The following is a 14473-nucleotide window of genomic DNA, read 5'->3' as shown; positions in this document are numbered from 1 at the left end:
ATAACGAATAATTACAAAAACATGAGTCAGTTTTATTCATTAAATTTTTGTTAACGGTTTTTTTTTAAGTATTCACACCTTTTGTCAACTTCAGACTGTTGTTTATTTTATTCAAAACGACTTAGATAAAAAATCAATTATTCAGTAAAAAATATAATCAGTATGGATATCGATTAGGTACGCATTTGAAGAGGTACATACTAAATCTCAAAAATAACTGGATTCAAAAACTGTTTTTTTTTAAGTTTATAATGTTTTATTAAACGGAAACTGTTAAATGAATAAGTATGATTTCAATATGACTAAAGCAAGTATACTATATTAGTTTATCAAAGAAAGACAGGATGTATGTTGAATATACTAAGCCAATTTTTTCATTGAAGTAATACTTTTTTACTTGTATTCATAATAAATATTAATTTTGAGCTAAAACCTATTTACTTGTAGCTTAAGTTTTTTTAATTCACAGTAACTGGCTTTTTTATATTCAATTTTTTGAAATAACAGAATTACTTAAAAAAATTACACAGAGTATTGTTCTTAGTAACAACAAGTCATGATAATGGTACAAAGTGGTAGTTTTAAATTTGCAATGCTTTGCAGTGAACTTTTACCATATACGTTGCGCCTGTTTCAGCTTTATTGTTCTTTTTTTTTTTCTTTTCAGAGCAATTAGATCAAATGACTGTTGATTAATTAAATGTCTGCGAACCATTTTGTTCTTACATGTGACTTCATTGCTTATTTGTTTACATGCCTAAAATGTCCTTTTACTGTATTAGTTATTTGTTTAAGTTTTTTTTTAAAGCTACAGAAGTTGAATAAATTACAAACCAACAGAAAAAGTAAAATAATTTTAAAACTTTTTTATATTTAGTTGTTTTAACTAAGTTTCTAAGTAAAGTAGATATTATTTTAGTTCAAAATAATGACATATTTGCTATTATTTTTATCAAAAAGGTAAAGGTTCTCTCATAGATGTAAGGTACGCGTTTCGTGTGTGTTATGCATGGGTTAAAAGTGCGTTACATTAACGATATGTCAACTATAATTTATGTTTGTTATATACTGTTTGTTAAACTGCCGTAAAAATAAAACTAGTTGAAAACGCGTAGTATTGTCTTTGATATGGTCGTTTTTTATATTTAGTTTTTAGAAGACAATTTATATTAAAAAAAAACTATGAGTTAGTAACTTTACTCGAAGATCTCAGTAGCTTTATACTTTTAAGCAACAAAATAATTTTAGGTTAATTTTATTTATAAAAGCTTCTAGAGTATGAAAGACACGGATGAGGAGGAAACGATTTGGATTGAAAGAGTGTCTTCAACGGAAGACGAAAAAGAAGAGAGATCTTCCTGCTGCTTCACCTGCGTCAAAGAAACAATTCCCCTGAAACTTGTCTATGGTTTCTTCATGTTCGGTTAGAATTTAGAGTAATAACTTAAGTCTAATTGACAAGTTTAAATTCTCATAGGTTATTAAGCTTGTTTTAATATTTTGTTTTTTTCTTAAACTGTACTTGTTTTTCGCTCTACTTCAGAGGTCGACAGCCTTTGAGTAACGGGCAAGATTTAATGAGAAATCTGGTGAGGCAGATTAGAAAAAAATTCCGGTTAACAGTATTTAAAAAAAAAGTCTACTTCAAAACAAACAAACTAAAAGTCATATATTACAGCAACTGAGTAAGAAATTAAAAGATTGATAGCATTTTACTCACATAAGTAAACACTATACTTTCATCATAAAAAGCTTAAACTTTATACTTCTGTATTATTATATTTTTAGGATTAAAACACGCCGCTGATCACGAACTTTTTCTTAGCAAGTCGCAACTTGCTAACGCCTTTTTTACTTGATTGACTTACTTTTTTACCATCATCTTGTTTTAGTAAAAAAACGCTTGTAAGCAATGTGGCATATACTTATTTTTTAACTATTGTTTACTCATTTCAAAATCAAGGGCCAACACCTTCTTACCGCTAGTTTTTTACAAAATTTCGAATTTTGAAGACACCTGCTCTTCTTGACTAACTTAATTTTTTGAACAACTTGCTTTGATTACAAAACACTTGTAAGCATTATTGATACACTTATATCTTTTACCAAGGACAGGGACCGACTCTTTCTTACCGCTCGCTGTTCACCAAGCACATGGGTCTGACCACAACTCAAACCGGCTTGGTTCTGATGATCGACCGCATTTTCGGAGTGTTCAGCCCTCCGCTGCTCGGAGTTGTCAGCGACAAGCTGAAGCGGCCCGCCAGCGTCATCGCGTGGGTTTACACTTTGTGCGCTATTGCGATGGCCGCCGTCGTTTTCATACCGAACCAGCAAGGTTGGAGCTTGTTTTTTCATCATTAAATTTTTATTAATACAATAAAGTTCATGTTTTAAGAGGCATCAGTTTTTTTTAAAGTAGCAATAATAGCGATGTATTTATAACAATTTTAAATTTCAGTCTTTTTAGTAGCTGCTAAGAATTGTTAATACTTGTCTGTTATTTTTATTTTCAAATAAGTTTTAAACAGGTCTATGATAAAAACAAAAAAAAAATATTTTTTATAAATCTACAAACAGAGATTACGCAAGTATCGTGCGAGATGGCTCCGTTCTACCCTGGATACTTCTCGGCGGACAAGCAGCAAACCAGGTGCTACAGCTTCCTCATCCAATCGCAAGTCAGATCCCTGTGCGTGCACGATCCGCCCGCCACCCACGAAATAATCCCCTTCGACAACATGACCCGTCCCTTCGGCGATCTGACGTCGGACGAGCTGTGCGACGACATGACGTCATCGTTCTTCGCGCCGCACGATAACGACGTCACGAACGGTTACGCGTGCACGTTCAGGTCGTGCGTGGAGGACACGAGCGGAAACATGTCCGTCATTTTAGGTTTTTGAATTGTGTAGATTTCAAGAAAAAAGTTTATTAGTTAAAAAAAAGCAAAGCAACTTCATAAAAAAGCTATTTAATGAAACACGCATGTGTACAGAAAATCTTCATCTAATACGAAACTTACAAACCTTGAGTTTAATTTGTTCTACTGTAAATAAATGAATGATATAATAAAAATAAAAGTCTAAATTTTCTTTATTATATTTTTATAACCATTTTAAACGTTTCAAAGATAGTCAGAAGCATGTTCTACATTCATATTTTTCAGGACAGGTAGTCGACACCAGCTCGATGAAGAACGACCTCATAAATTCTTCCACCGAACTAAAGTGTGTGTGCTCCAGCGAAGTGCTCGAAGATTCGGTCTACGACAAGACGTTCTGGCTCTTTCTCTTCTTGAACCTCGTCATATCACTGGGCATTCTGTCCGCCCAGTGTTTGATCGATTCGTACGTGCTGTGCAACCTTCCAGAGGGCAAGAGCCACCATTTTGGCTTTCAACGGTTGTGGGGATCGGTGGGGTTCGGACTTGGGACGCTTTTGGCTGGGTTTCTGAAAGGTTGATTTTTCAAATACGTTTTATGTTATGAAATTTTCAAAATTTATTTAGAAAACTGGTATGAAATGTTTTTAATACACACAATTACTTCTGTTAATTTATACAATTTACTATACTGTACTAACGGTCTTGTTTACAAAGTTAAAAAAATGTTATGGGTAAAATGAATTTAAAGGTTGTTATTTAAAAGTTATTTTCATGATTCTACGTTTTGTTTAGTTTAAACATGTTACCACAAGCAATACCTTCATACCGGCATATTATTCTACAAGCTTTATAATCAAATGGGATTTTATTATGTTCAAAAACAGTTTGCAGCTTAAAATCACTACATTTTACCTTTTTAAAATTTGCTTAGTACTTAAAACTTTTCGCTTAAATTAATTTCATTTTAAAGGCTAGATATCAAGTAATTATAGCTGTAAGTACTAAACAAATATATTAAAAATAAAAAAGTAGTGATACTAAATTGCAAATTATTTTTGGATTCTACAAAAGATCATTTTGCCTATTGCAGTTCTAAACAAGCAACTATTTTTTTGTTAGATATATTTTTACCAAAACTTAGCTTAAAACCTTATATTAAAAATAAATATTTTTCAACAGATATGCTAGTTGAAAAGTTTCCGGAGTATGCAGATACTAATTTACAGTTCGCACCCGTGTTCATTCTAGCAGCGATAAGCTACTTATCATTAAGTTTATCTGTTAAATGTAACGATAAAAATTCAAAACAAAAATACAAGAAGGAAACCGAAATACCGCCCGCAAAAAGTACAAAAGTAAAGTTTTATGATGCCCTCAGCTATTAGTTTTACACTCTTTAACTAAAAAAGAAAAATTTTGTTTTTACCATTTTACTTAAAAAATTGCTTTAATTTTCAATTAAAAATTTTAAGCAAGAAAAAACATCATAAATCATGTATACTTGAACCAAAATTTTAAACAGTTGACAATTAAGTTACTTAATATTTGTCTTTAAGCACTACTACCTTAAAAAAGTCTTTTTTTGTTGCCGATGCCAGCTATTTACTATCTCATTCAAAACACAGAACCTGTTGCGAAACCCTCACGTTTTTCTATTGGTCGTTTTTGCCACGCTCGTTGGCTTCACGTTGGGCGTGGGAGAAATCTACGCTTTTGTTTACAGTAAAGACAAGGTAAATATGTTATTTAAAGTATAAGGTTTTTAATGAAACATATTTGCTTACTTATAACTAAAGGTTAATGCATCAGGAACCATAATGGGTTTGTCTATTGGTCTTTGCACTTTCTCAGATGTTATAACGTATGTAGCTTCAACGAAAATCATAAAAAGGTTCGGTCCGGTCAAAGTGATGACTTTCGGTGTTCAAATGTTGGCAGTAAGTTGAAGATATATTTAAAAAACTTTTAAATTAAGTACGTTTCAAACATATTAATGTTTTTAGAGGTAAACCGCTAAACGCACAAAAATTTATAGCCTTTTTTTAACTTAATAACTTTTTTTTTTCTTTATAAATAATATTATACAAAAAAGCATCGATAATCAAAAAAGCCTTAGTATACTGTTTATACTAAAATTTGCTTATTATAAACTGTAGCAACTATAGAAAATAGCACTTTTTTTTTAGATTTGTCATATTTAATGCATAACATTGATTATAGACAACAAAAGACAACTTGTACACAAATTAAAAACTTTTTTTAAAACACTCGTAACCTTTAAAAACTATTTGTGATTTAAAGTTACTACATCTTGGACTAAAAAAAAAGATAACACCTAAAGCCATTTGGATTACTTAGTCCCCGTTAAAAAGCTAAATTTGAAATTAAAAACGTTTATAACTTAATGGGATTAAGTAAACCGACAAGCTTTAGATGTTTAATAAATTTCTAGAAAATAAAAAGTAAATAATTTTAAATTGTGAATAAATTTTAAATATAATAAAGTTCTTTTCGATAATAAAACTCATAACACTAAATCAAAATTTAGATTCAAAGTTTAAACAAAATAAACCTTTGCTTATGAAAAAACTAAAACAACCGCATTTTTTAAACAGAAAGTAATTTTTAGAAATAAGTTCAATCATTTTTCAGGTAAAACTTTTCATATACACGTTGTGCACTGAGCCGTGGCATTTCGTGTTGGCGGAGCAGATCAGGGGATTTTCGTGGGCGCTCACGTGGACGGGGGTGTGCAACTACGCGGCGAAGTTGAGCGAAATCGGATCGACCGCCACCATCATGGGGGTGGTCAGCATGGGGGCGTGGGGAATCGGTTAGTGCTGCAAATAATTTGTCTGATAGAGTATTGTTGTTTGATGCTAAGCATAAAATGTTTTTCTACATTAAATAAGGTTAATGAAATGTCATGTCCGAAGTTTTAGTTTTTCTTTTGTGTAAAATTCAATTTTTAAAGTATATTGTTACTAAAAACAATTAAAAAATTATGCAGATAAATTAAACTTTCAAGTTAAACCTTACTGTTACTAGAATAAACCATTTTACCAAAACATGTAAAAAGCTCGTAGCTTGTTATAATATTTACCTAACATTAGGTTAAAAAAAAAAGTTTCATATGCAAAATGTTTTGATAACTATAATTAAAACGCTTTTAGTTTACACAAGCTTAAAGAGTCTGTATGTTTTAAGAGCTTTATTTTCTTTTTTAAATTAAAATTTAAAGTTAAATGATTTTAAATAGTGTACTTATCCTCATAAATAAATCAGAATAAAAAACTACCTGGTGATACATTGGATAGTTAGGTCCTTTAAGAGCTACTTACTAAATTTCGACAGGGAGTGAATGTTACAAAAAAAGTGTTCTATTAATTGAATAAAATAAAACAAAACATAATATTAATATGATTAATGAAAAGAAATTAAGCAAAGTCATAATTTAAAAAAATAAATGCAGTTTACTTATTACTCGGTGTAAAACGGATAAAACTTAATTTAAGCAGTAAATTTTGCAAGGTGCCTAGGAAAACAACTGTATTATGCAACTTCTTCCCCAAACCTCCTTATTTTCACCGCAGGTTACGGGTTGGCATCGCTGATGGGAGGAGTCATGTACGACCAGCTCGGAGGCGACAAGATGTTCCTCATATGCTTCATCGTCTCCACTGCTGTCAACCTCCACTACTGCTTCTTCGTGTATGTGTGTCGGTCGCCCGAAGAGAAGAAGAACGAAATTTTGCTGGAAGACGTGGGAAATTCAAAGGAGAAGTCGTATGCGAAAGCGTGATTTGAAGAGTATACAGCTTGTGTGATATTCAGCTTTGTTTAGTACCTTTTTTTCACTTAAAACTTTGAGTTCCCATTTTTCGTTGTTTTTTTATTGTCTAATAGTTTTCAAGCTTGTTTACTGATACGGCAGACTTTAATGAAAACAACAAAATTTTACTAATTTTATTTGTATGGAAACTAAAGATAACTTATGTTTTAATTTTAACTTTTTTTCCCTTTATTTTTACTTTGTATATCAGTCATTAGTGTTAGTAAATAAGTTAGCTATCGTTGAAAATTTCAATAGCAATATTACTAACTTGTTTTGATAACTTTGAAGCTCTTGTTTATTTGTATTGACTGAAACTTTTTTATAAATGTTTTGTAAAACTCATAAATGTTCTTTCGAATTATTTTAGCCGAAACTTTAAAAAAGTTTTAATTTTATTGTAATTCTTATTCATAGCTCTTACCGCCATAGTATATATTGCAGTTTTGATGTTGCTTGACTTTATCACAAGTGTTAGCTTTTTTTTTATTGTTTCTATTTTGTGTACATTACTTGATTATACTAATGTTAACATTAAAGTTTATCATAACTAAGCATGTTTGTTTTCAACTATACAAAAAAAAATCAAAGACATGTTGCATTACCTAGCTTTCTGCGTTGCAGAACTTTTATAGGTATTGTTGAAAGACCACAAGTAAAACGACTATTTTGCCTTAAAAAACTGTAACATCTAAGCTATTTGAAAATTTTCCATCGAAATAAAATATCGTATAAAAATTTTTTTACAATGAAAAATCTTTTTTTTTTGTTTTCGAAATTTGTAGTTTTAAACGATTAAAAAAACCTGTTCATAAAAGAAAAAAATCGACATACAAATATTTTTTAACTAACTGTTATTTAGCTGCAAATAAAGTTTTGTGCTATATATTTTTATGATAAAGTAAACAATCAATACAAAGATTAAACAAATAAAATATTGTCTGTTGTTTGTATTAATAGCCATAATATGATTAGATAATGATTTAAGTTGTATAATATTCATTTTGAAATTTAGAGGTTGTTTCAGTTTTTGTAAATATTTTAGTTTTTTAAGGTTTTTAAACTTTAGTGAGTATGAATTTTATTTTATAACTTAAAAAAATCATTTTGGTCTATCGTTTAGTTAAAAAATATTTTAAGCTTTTTTAAACTAAAAAGTTCTTGAAATTTTGTTGTTTATACTAGAAGTATTTTTAAGCTTATTTTTATAAATCATTTTGTCTTATGAAATTTAAAAAATAGTTATTTATTCACTTATTTCATAGTTTACTTACAAACTTTATTTTAAATAAAACATACTTTCATTGCAGTTTGCATTAAATATGCATTTAATAAACATTTTAAAAACTTACGAAATATTTTTTTACCGATGAAAAGTTTATAGAAATATTTATAAAGTATTTTATTGATTATTGGACGACAAAAAAGGACTCAAAAGTTTAGTCAAAGTTCCTGGTGTACGAAAAATCCTTTCTGTTATCAAGTCATACTCCACGGATATATAATGTTTTGTCGAGGATCGTATCTTAGTAGGTGTTTTAAATTAAGAGAATAACTCTAGAAAATAAGTTACCTTCTAAACAAGTATAAAAATCTTATAACAACAATTAATTAAAGCCTAAGTATATTATTTCCTTTGTATAAACAAGCTTATAATTATTACTCACTTAATATAACAAAGCAAAGTTAACTAAAAAAAAAACTAAATATTTGTATAGGCGCAAAATTTTAGCTAATAATCATAAACATAATTCTCTCTTTTGTGTTTACTATATACTTATTGAAATGTTTTTTATGTTAAATAAAGCTCTTTTTGTTATTAAGTTTTTGTTTGTAGTACATGATACTAATATAAGCATGACGATAGAAAACATTAAACAAAGAATTTTTTAATTAAAACAAATTAGTTTTATTTTTTCACAAAAACTGTTCTGATCAACCTTTTAACACAGTACTTACCTTTGTGTAAGTTTACCCGACAAAATAAAGATTACAAAAACTATTTAAACTTTACTTCTACTGGAACTATAGACCCTTACTTACTTTTAAAGTTCGAGTTGTTTTAGAACTTAAAACTAATCAAAATATAAAAACAAATTGTAAAATTTCGTGTTTTAAAATTAATTGAAACAGCAATATCACGTACTTCAGAACTTAAAAACACTCAAAAACACTTCAACTTTTGAAAAACAAACTTGACTTAAAGTTGTAAACATGAACAAAACGGTATAATTGTTGCATATAGTTTGCATAAAAAGTTAAAACTGTAAATGATTGTCAGATAGCTAATTTAAAATTTTTATATAGCCTAGTAAAGATATTTTCAAAGTTTACTTTAATCTTTAACTTTAGGTTACGTAAACTCTTATAGTTGTTACTTTTGTAGAAATGATTGAGAAATTTTAATTAAAATTAGTTAAAATATTTTATTAAAACGCAATGTTTTTATTTCCTAAATCTATTTTAGTTAAATTTTGTCACAGAAGTATAAGTTAAACAAAAACAGTTTTTTACTTAAAAGAGAATAAAAGTTTAATCAGTTTTAAAGTTCCTCCTTTACAGGTTTATCAACTATTTTAAATTAAAACAAACAATTATTAAGTATAACTTATAAGTAAACACCAGTAATAATACTTTCGTTTTAAATTATTTACTTATAAGCTTCAAAATACATATATTCATTGACTAGTAAAAATTTGTTTTTGTTTATTAAAGTAATCCTTATTTTTATGTTTTTTGATTTATTGAAAAATATATAAAAAGATCTCTACTTCTAGAGGAGACGTATTATAGTTTAATCTTTCAAGACTTTAATTATTAAATTAAGTTACGGTCAAAAACCTCGTCATTACTTATATAAAATCTAGAAAGATATGTTTAACAATCAAAAAATTATTTAAACAAAACTAAGAAATTAAACTAACACAAATCTTGAAAAAACTATTTTAAAAAATAACAACAAAAAAAAAACAGTCAAAAAAGTATTTAATCATTTGGGCTCAACAGGAGAAACTTAAAAAAAATAATGGTACAACCATATCAGTGATTTTCAAAATTACAAAGAATAGGCACGGAATTATTGAAACAAATCTGGAAACTTAAAAATAACAATATTGATTTTATATATGCTGGGAAATAATCCACCATAATGGTAAAGCAAAAAACTTGCACAATATTTACATTACTTGCATACTTTAAAAAGTCGCATTTGCCAAAGCCGACAGAAGGGTAAAAGCCTAAATAAACGATATGAACTCTTCTATTCCTGCCCGCACTTCAAAAAGCTACACTTCAAAACTTAATTATTAAGTTGTCCGTAGAATTGGTTATATGTATGTTCTTAAAAAGTTTTTTTGTATAAACTATTTTCAGCAAACTAAAAATTTTTGAAAAAAGCATTCATTCAAGCAAAATTTCAAACTTTCATAATTATTACAAGCATATATTTTTTTAAATCTTCAATAGATGCGTCATGATTCAAATTAACCACATAAGAATGTATTTTAACTTAAAACACTTATACTATTAACAACTATCATTTAATTTAAACAATGTTTATTTTTTAAAGCTTGGAAGATGAAAAAGTAAACCTGCATCTAGGTTTTTATTAGTTTGATTTTTATTAAATCCTTTTTAACTATTAATTACTAAGCAGAAACTTAACTGAAATATAAATTTTACCATACATTTAACTTTAAGATTAAAATTTGTTTTGTTTTAAAAGTAAACATTTATTTTTGTCTAATTTCTTACTTTTGGTTACATACTATTTTCATGTTTGGTAAACATATCTTTTTTTAAATTTTATTAAAACATTGGCGACATCTTTGACCGAAACTTAGTTTACTAATTAAAGTCTTAAAAGAATAAACTATTATAACTCTTATTTTTATAAATATTCTACAGTTTTTAAACAAATTTTTAAACATTACTTTTTTTTTCAAATAGTTAAGTAAAAACATTAAATGTTTAATATTAATGTATAGTGAACACATTGGAAACGTTTTCGGTAAGTAAACTATTTAGTCAAAAAGTACGTCAGTATTATTTTAGTTCTGCTTTACAGTTCAATTTTTTAAGCAAACTAGAAATATTTAACAATTTAAACCAAAAGAATTGTACTGTTTATTATTTTAATTACGTATTACTGTGGTCTTTGAAAAAGAAATCAACAAATTAGGCATACTAGTAAAGTACTTTTGTAAATACTTAAGGAACATAAAACTTCTAATAAAAGTCTTATACAATCGTTAGTAATGAAATCTTATTAAGAATTTAATACAGTGTTTGCTTAAAGTTTAATTGTTCTGTCAAATTTTTAAGTCATTCAGGAAGTCTTATCTACGTGCAAACCACTATAAAAAACATTATTTAAATATAAGTACTGTACATTGTAGTTATAAGAAAGTACAGCTTATTTCAATTTATTTACTGTTTGTTTAAATTTGAAGCACTGTACAATAAATTACAACAAACAATTTAGACAGTAGCTTGATAAAAACATGTGAGAAACATTGCTAGAATTCTATTTACATTGAAAACAATACTTCAAGAAAACTTTATTTTAATGAGCTTATTATCTATGTTTTTTTTTGATGTTTACTTTTTTCTAGAACTTTTTATACTTAGTTTTAAAACTAAACTAAGTTTTAAATTAAGATTTTTAAAGTAGTATTATAACTAAATTAGTTGATTTGTTTTTTGTTTGTAGGTTAGAAAATAAAAAAGCTGTATATTTGCTTTTTATTTAAACTTGTTTTGTAACGCCTTTTATAAATAAAAAAAGAAATATAGTTTATCGAAATTAAACATCATATAAAACAATTATCATCTATGCAGAGTTCTTTTGAGCTGTAACTATGTATATATATTTTTTAATGTTTATGAAATTATTTCATGTTTAGCTTTTAAGTTAGTGCAAATTTGCAGAAATAAGAGTTTTTAAAAACTTGAAAAAACAATTTATTAGAAGAGAATGGAGAAAAAGAACGTAATATTGTACCACCGACTTTCTAAAAACAAAAGTAAAAAAAATTTTAAAACTGATTGTTTGATTTTTACACTAATTTCTGTGACTATTTTACTTATTTTGTGCATTGCTTTTTTCTGGGTGGCAGTTCAAGAAAAACTTATCAAAGTTGATGATGAGTTATTAGCTGCATCTGCTAAATTGAATAACATTGAGCACATTATACGGTTGCAAAGATTGGAGAAAAAAGTTTTGCCTGAGGTAAATCCAGCAGGTTAGTACATGAGCAAGATAAGAAAACAAGACCTATGCATTTTCCTAGTAATAAAATCTTTTTAATCGAACATGTTTTTATGACTTCTTTTGTTAATACAATAGCTCGTATTAAACAACAATAAAGTGTTTTTTTTTTCAATACTAATCATCTAAGAATAAAATAACTATGTTGCTTCGAAAAATTATCCAAGCAAAGAAATATTAAACGAGTTACCAACAAGCTAAAACTACCAGGCAGGTCAGAATCGAAAACAAATTCAAGCCGTTCTGAAAAAGCAAAAAATTGGACGATTGCTGATGACGTGGTTGTAAATGGGACGACTGCTGATGACGTAATATCCAAAGAGACGACTGCTGATGACGTAATACCAAATGAGACGACTGCTGATAACGTAATAGCAAATGAGACGACTGCTGATGACGTAAATGCAAATGCAACGTATACTGGTGACGTAAGTTACAAATATTTCGTCACGCCTCGCCAAGGCAACTGGTGGGAAGCTGAGAGTATGTGCGAACAGCAAGGCGGCAATCTGATTTCGGAAAGTTTGAAGTCGAAATGGGGCTTGAAAGAGTTGGTTTTTAAAATTTGAATTAACTTTTTTGTTAAAACTAATAGTATTTGCAATTAATCACAGATGTTCATTTTTTTAGAAAAGTTTTAAATTTTAACCATTGCTTTATTAAACTCAAAATGCTTTGTTTATAATTATTTTTCCATTAGAACTAACTAAGTATTTGAGGTTATTTAACTGAATTCTATGATCACAAAAGTTTAAAATCTAGTTGATATTAATTATAAAACGAAAAGACTTCACACAAATATTTTCAGCAAAGTACTGGCGGCCATCAAAGCACACAACGACAAGAACCTTTGGGTTGGAATCAGAAACAGTCAAGCTGATCAGCGGTGGCGATTTTTGAACGACTCAATCGATCCAAACTGGGTTTTAGAGTGGAGCCCGGAGGAGCCTAACTACAAGTGGGAAAACTGCGCGATTATAATTGCAACTACTTCAAAGTTGAACAATGAAATATGCTCCCACACGTACTTTGCATACAAAAACAAAAGAAGATTAGGCGCTTATTGTTATGGGTTGTGTGAAAAACGTTTGTAAATAAGTTTTAACAGCTACTACTTGTATAAATTGTTACGTTTTGAATACACTAATTTCTTAAATTTAATTCTAATGTAAAATATTTCTAAAGCTAGTTGGCAACTTACAATCAAACCTGAAACCGTTTTTTTCAAGTTTTACATAAAACAAAAGTTCTCTTGCACTGAAAGTAGTAGTTAAAATTTATTACTTTCACTTTATAAGTTTGTTGTATTGTTTAAAATTTTTTGTTTTACAGTTTTCATTAAAGTATGTGTAACGTGACAATTACTTTAACTTTTTAAATATTTTGTGTTTAAAAATTCCACATAGAAGCATAAGATGAGAAAAATGTTTTAACTTTAATCTCATCTTAAGAAAGTCAATTTATTAGTTAATATAAACTTTGTTGTTAATACCATGATTTAAACCAAATAATGTTTTAATTAAGAATGTCATAATTAATAATCATTAATAAAAAGTTACTCTTTAAAATATAAAACTTCGTTTCATATAATTTTTAATAATTCAGTGTTAAAAGAATACAATTTTCACATGGCTAAATCTCTAAGCTTTGGCTTATATGTAAATTAACTTCATTTATTTAAATAGATATGCTAAGTAGACAAAAAACTAATGAAATTTTTCAATTTATTAAATCTTTTTCAAATTGCTTTGTAAGTTTTTTGGTTTAAATGCTTTAAAGTACAAAAATAAGAATACTTTTGATTTAAGACTATTCTACACCTATCGACCTTTACTTATAAAAAACTTGTTTTGCTAAACCAAATGTACAAGTACATAGTAATTACTACACTTCTTATGTTTTTACAAAATACCGATAATCATTTTCTTTGAATTGTAGTTTGCGTAATTAAGTGTGTGTGTTTATGAGTTATTAAAGTTAAATAAAAAAAAACATTCTAAGGAATTGATTTTAGGAGAAAAATAAAAATATCAAAAAAATAAAAAAAAACAAAAAAAGTTTTGATTTCCGTCTATAAACTTTAAATCTGTTGCTCTAAACTAAAGCAAAATTTTTGAAGCTTAATTGTCAAATTTAAGACGACTAGGTTGTAAAACAGTGTTAGACGTTTATTACTTCAACACAATCTTAAATATTCTTAGTACATTTAAACTCTTGTCAATTAAGAAGTTGTAGATGCAATTGTTTCTTATACTTTAACTTTCTTGAGACTAGAAGTGACATATCTCCTTTTTATAGAAAAGTCTACATTAAAATAACAACCTCATTAATATTTATAAATAAGCCTGTTTTTTTTTATCTAATTTGATTTATTTCACAATCATATGTTGGAGATTGATTCACGGTCCGTGGGCCGGACCTGATCCGCCAAGATTTTTAGCTCCGGCGTGCAACGATTTTCTTAAGCTTGACCGAAACAACTGAT

The 14473-nt window shown here is 28.0% G+C and overlaps 2 protein-coding genes across 2 annotated transcripts; both read left to right on the top strand.

The window, feature by feature from the left end:
- Positions 1–1278: 1278 nt before the first annotated feature.
- LOC145832434 (major facilitator superfamily domain-containing protein 6-A-like) lies at positions 1279–7257 on the top strand. Its single transcript, XM_082939750.1, has 9 exons — positions 1279–1423; positions 2111–2338; positions 2581–2898; positions 3170–3460; positions 4067–4242; positions 4513–4620; positions 4684–4824; positions 5540–5720; positions 6481–7257. Exons 1-9 carry the CDS (start codon positions 1279–1281, stop codon positions 6687–6689), a joined length of 1797 nt encoding a protein of 598 aa, XP_082795876.1. The 3' UTR covers positions 6690–7257.
- Positions 7258–10637: 3380 nt separating this feature from the next.
- On the top strand, positions 10638–13636 carry LOC145831428 (uncharacterized). Its single transcript, XM_082938685.1, has 4 exons — positions 10638–10728; positions 11649–11962; positions 12199–12538; positions 12797–13636. The coding sequence occupies exons 2-4, from the start codon at positions 11695–11697 to the stop codon at positions 13080–13082; spliced, it is 894 nt and encodes a 297-aa protein (XP_082794811.1). The 5' UTR covers positions 10638–10728; positions 11649–11694; the 3' UTR covers positions 13083–13636.
- The last annotated feature ends 837 nt before the right edge of the window (positions 13637–14473 follow it).

This window comes from Thalia democratica, chromosome 3 (genome assembly GCF_965202585.1).
Source record: "Thalia democratica chromosome 3, ktThaDemo2.hap1.1, whole genome shotgun sequence".
Lineage (NCBI taxonomy): Eukaryota > Metazoa > Chordata > Thaliacea > Salpida > Salpidae > Thalia > Thalia democratica.
Note: the sequence above shows the minus strand (reverse complement) of the source record. Positions and strands in the feature narration are given on the sequence as shown.